This window comes from Cucurbita maxima, unplaced genomic scaffold (genome assembly GCF_002738345.1).
Source record: "Cucurbita maxima cultivar Rimu unplaced genomic scaffold, Cmax_1.0 Cma_Scf00005, whole genome shotgun sequence".
In the NCBI taxonomy this organism is placed as follows: Eukaryota; Viridiplantae; Streptophyta; class Magnoliopsida; order Cucurbitales; family Cucurbitaceae; genus Cucurbita; species Cucurbita maxima.
Genome location: NW_019272021.1, coordinates 4,597,125 through 4,601,888, shown reverse-complemented (window position 1 = coordinate 4,601,888; position 4,764 = coordinate 4,597,125). Strand labels below are relative to the sequence as shown.

The 4,764-nt window shown below is 28.8% G+C and overlaps 1 protein-coding gene across 2 annotated transcripts in view; it reads left to right on the top strand.

Annotated features, from left to right (window-relative positions):
- Positions 1-3,126: 3,126 nt before the first annotated feature.
- Positions 3,127-4,764, top strand: part of LOC111479133 (sugar transport protein 13-like) — a 7,620-nt gene continuing 5,982 nt past the window's right edge. Inside the window, exons 1-2 of one of the 2 annotated variants that reach the window (XM_023123626.1) lie at positions 3,127-3,386; positions 4,009-4,334. In XM_023123626.1, the coding sequence (XP_022979394.1) occupies positions 3,248-3,386; positions 4,009-4,334 (465 nt within the window). In that variant the 5' untranslated portion in view covers positions 3,127-3,247. The remainder of the gene's footprint in view (positions 3,387-4,008; positions 4,335-4,764) is intronic. The other variant, XM_023123627.1, reaches the window with a different exon arrangement.

The following is a 4,764-nucleotide window of genomic DNA, read 5'->3' as shown; positions in this document are numbered from 1 at the left end:
TTTTTTTTTTTTTTTTTTTTTTTATGGAAAGAAATTATAATCAGAAATATTTATTTAATTAGTGTGGAAAAGTTCTATTTATCTTGTATAGGTAAAAGCCAAAAAAAAAAAAAAAAAAAAAAAACTTGGGATAGCCGATGCCTGCAAAAATAAATAAAAAAATTGGAGAGACGAGTGCTTTTTTGTAAAATAAATAAATAAAACAAATTTAACTAATTTCCTTAATGTTGGAGATTTGATTAATTTTTAAAATTTGGAATTAAATTGACATATGTAATTTAAATTTTAACTACCAAAACTTTAAAAAGTAATTCTCAATTATTTAAAGTATTTAATACATTTCCTAATAATTAAATATAATTAGGATTTGTTTTGAAACAAATTCCATTCATAAAATTTTATATTTTATTGAAAAACTGTCTTATTTATCATGTAACACTCGAGTAAATAATGCATATACGAATGAACGATAGTTTCTTTAATTGCTTGTCAATTAGTAGCATTATAGGAACACAACCGTCGAGAGTCAAGTATTTGTTGATTTTTTCTAGTAAATTGAAATCGAAAGTAGACACGTTAGCAGGTCATACAGGGATGAATCGTGGATTGGACTATGTTTTTCTTCCTTTATGTTCTTATTTCTCCAGAAAAAAAGGATAAAAGATAATGATGAGAAAGCATAAAACACACACTCCACTCAAGAACTCCCAAGTAATTGAACACACTATGTGTGATGAATAAGCTGCACTACTTTTCACCTCTATCTCCAGCCACAATATTTAATCTCTTTTTTATTTTATTTTATTTTTTTATAAATCAATAATATGTTTAACATACTCCTGACACGTTTTAACTAGGATTTCTTTTGCGACTTTGTTAGACTTTAGGTGAGGTTCTCTTTCATCGATCGAACACAACTAATACAAAAATTAAACTCATTTAGCCATAAACACAGCCCGTGCATGCATATTAATTTATTGCTATTTTAGCCGATTTGTCTATTATATTATTTTAATTTGGGTCGAAACCAAATAATTTGGTTTGAAATTTTGTTTAAAATATATTTATATATATAAAAGAAAGAATGTTAGAGAATAGTGAGAATATCATCAAAATTTTATATAAATAAATAATATTTTTATTTAGTTTCCGCAATTACTTTAAATAATTTTATTATATTAGTTAGGTTAAAGATACTTAATATTTAATAAATTATTAAAATTATTTTAACCAATTAAATTTTTATTTATTAATAAATATATTATGAATAATATGGTTTAAATTTTAAGGTAATAACTATTTTCAAATAAATGATTACAATAATTAAATTAAAAAATTAATTATACATATTTTATTTCAAAAATCAAAATTGGGTAAATTATTTTAAATGAGATTATATCATATTAAGTATTTAATTTTTAATGGGATAGCCAATTATAAGGACTATTAAATAAGTTAATTTACTATTAATGAGTTAATAGTTACATGAAGATTAACTTAATTTAACCACCAATTCTAACTAATGAACTCAATATATTTAATATATTTTTAGTTAATTAATTAATAATTTCATTTGTTTAATGATTTTTATTTATGAATTAAATTTGAAAAAGAAAAAAAAAAAAAGTTGGTGGGCGACGTCAGCTCTAAAGGTCACCAAAATGCTTGGTATATTATTGCACGTTTTGTTTGGGGCCCATCTACAATTAATTCAAATTAAGTGGAGCAAATTAAAAATAACAAAAAGTTCTTAAGAAGATTCATTGGCCTGCTGAAAATGGAGCTTTTTGTATGATGGGTTAGTTGAAAATTTTTAAATATTAAGGCCACAATCTCCCAATTTCCATTTTTTTAGGGCAAATTTTCAATTTTTAAAATATTAAGGCCACAATCTCGCAATTTCCATTTATTTTGGTGCCTTTTGAAAATTGGTTGATGAGAGTTTTCCCAACAACTAATCCCAATTAATTTTTAATTTTGTATTACAATTACCATTTAATCTATAATACATGAACTTTTTACCATACTTAATTATATTTTTACAATATTTTATTTAATGAAACGATGCAAAAAGAATATACCGAATAAAAACATGATTTAATATTTTAGTTCGGTGTGAGATCTCACATTTTTTATGGAGGAAAACAAAACATTTTTTATAAAAATGTAGAAACCTCTCTGCTGAATACACGTCTTAAAATCGTGAAACTAATAGCAATGCGTAACAGTCAAATCAGTCAATATCTACTAATGGTAGGCTTGAGATGTTATAAATGGTATTAAAATAAGTCATTGTACGAGGTTTGGGCTGTTATAAATGATATCAAAGCCAGACATGAATGGTGTGTAAGAGAGGTCGTTGGCCCCTAAGGAGGTGGATTGTGTGAGATCTCACATTAGTTGAAAAGGGTATAGAAACCTCTTTGTAGTAGACACGTTTTGTTTTGAATAGAAAATTGCAACTGGCAACTGCAGTAACACATTTGTTTAATTTTATTTAAAATATATTATAAAGTATTGGAAGACAATGATTTTTTAGCAATAAATTAAATTTAATTGCACACGAGGATCTATTATTTAATCCATAATTAGTAAACTTTATCCAAAAATTACAAATCTTGTCCCGTCACTTATGACTCAACATTCCACCAATTGATTTTATTTTGACTTTCAGAGTACGACTTTTTTTATTTATTATTATTTTTTAATTATTTAGTATTAAATAACCATTTATTTTATCTCAAAAATATATTTTTAAAATTATTTATATAGTTAATTTTTAAAATTTTCAAAGTTTAGGGACGTAATTGTCCCCTCTTTTCTCTAAAGTATAAAATTGGAATAATTTAGTTTTAATTTGTTTCGTAGTTAATTATTGGTTTTAGTTTTTTCATTTTAAAAAATTTCAATTTAATCCGTGTAATTTAGTCAAATTTCAATTTGGTCCTTTTATTTAATTTTAATTACTTGTGACTCACTTTTATGTTGCCACGTGGCAAAATCCTGGCGGAGGCACGGCTGCCGCTGGGCAATCATCCTACCTTCTGACAAGTGCAGTCTGTTACTCCCCCAGCCTATAAATTCCTCACGCAGTATCACGCTCCTCACACCAAATTATCTCTTCTCTTCTTCATTTTTCTTCGTCCTTGGTTACCATTTCTGCGTTCTTTACAGGAAGTAGTATCCTGGGGATTTTGATTAGGTGATTGTGTTTACTAAAAACACTGCACATACAATCACCGCAACCATGCCTGCCGGAGGATTCGCCGCCGTGAGCAAGAACGACGGCACCATGTTCGAGGCCAAAATCACTCCGATCGTCGTCATTTCTTGTGTAATGGCGGCTACCGGCGGCCTCATGTTCGGCTACGACGTCGGTATCTCAGGTCACTGTTGAAACTTTCTCTTACACTTTCTTATAAATTGAAAATCAACACAACACGATTTCAGTTGTCGTGAATTAGGACGACATTTGTTGAAATTAACACCGATATACTCTGAATTCAAATCTTCTGAAATCTTCGTACACAGTGATTTTATGATTATTTCTGTAGATCCTCAACCTATGGCCATTAGGACGGTGTGTTTTTGTGATTATGACTATGTGCTCAATGATGAAAATCAGGCCAATTTAAGAAATTATCATGGATGAAAGTCTAATTTAAGCTAATTTAGAGAAGGATAATAGATTTATAATTAAGAAATACTATTTTCAATAGTATAAAGCTTTTTGGGGAGCACACAGCAAAACTACTGGAGATTATGTTAAAAGTAGACAATAAGTGGAGAGTGTGTTCTTCTAATATACCGGATTATACCATTAGCCTTCTTCTGGTTTTTCATTTTTTATTAATTTTTGGTTAATCGAAATTCTGAACGTACGGCCATTACGATTGATCGAGTGTTTCTGCTACGACGGCGATGTGCTCACCCTACCAGTAGACCTTACTGCGTTTTATTTAATGATTGATTCTGTTTGATCAAGTTTTGGTTAATCGATAAACGCAGGAGGAGTTACTTCGATGCCGGATTTCTTGAAGAAGTTCTTTCCAGTGGTGTACAGGAAGACGCAGATGAAGGAAGGAATCGACAGCAACTACTGTAAATACGATAATCAAGGCCTTCAATTATTTACATCGTCGCTGTATTTGGCGGGTTTAACAGCGACTTTCTTTGCTTCCTACACTACGAGGAGGCTTGGCAGAAGGCTAACGATGTTGATTGCGGGCGTGTTCTTCATTATTGGAACCGTCCTTAATGCCACCGCTGAAAACCTGACGATGCTCATCCTGGGCAGAATCTCGCTCGGCTGTGGAGTTGGCTTCGCTAATCAGGTACATTTACAAGTTTTGATTGCTATAAAATGGTGGGTTCCTGGAATAAACAAACGTCCAAATTGCTTCTTTTTATCTTTTAAAAAATGTAAATCCATGTTTTGTCAATAACAAATAGTTTTTCGATCTGATCATTATTTATTGGTTAAATTATAAATTTAATTTATACATTATTATATAGTATTTTATCTAGAAAAACCTATAGAATGATTAGAAATTAACTCAAATTAAGGAGAAAAATGTAAGTAATACTTTTTAAGAGAAGATTCAATGATCAAAAAAATGTATTTTGTTAAAATAAAAAAGAGTTAGAGTTACCTGTAGTTCATTTGGATAACTTATATTATTAACACCCTCCAAAATATATATATATATATATATATATATATATATATATATATATATATATATATATATATATATATATATA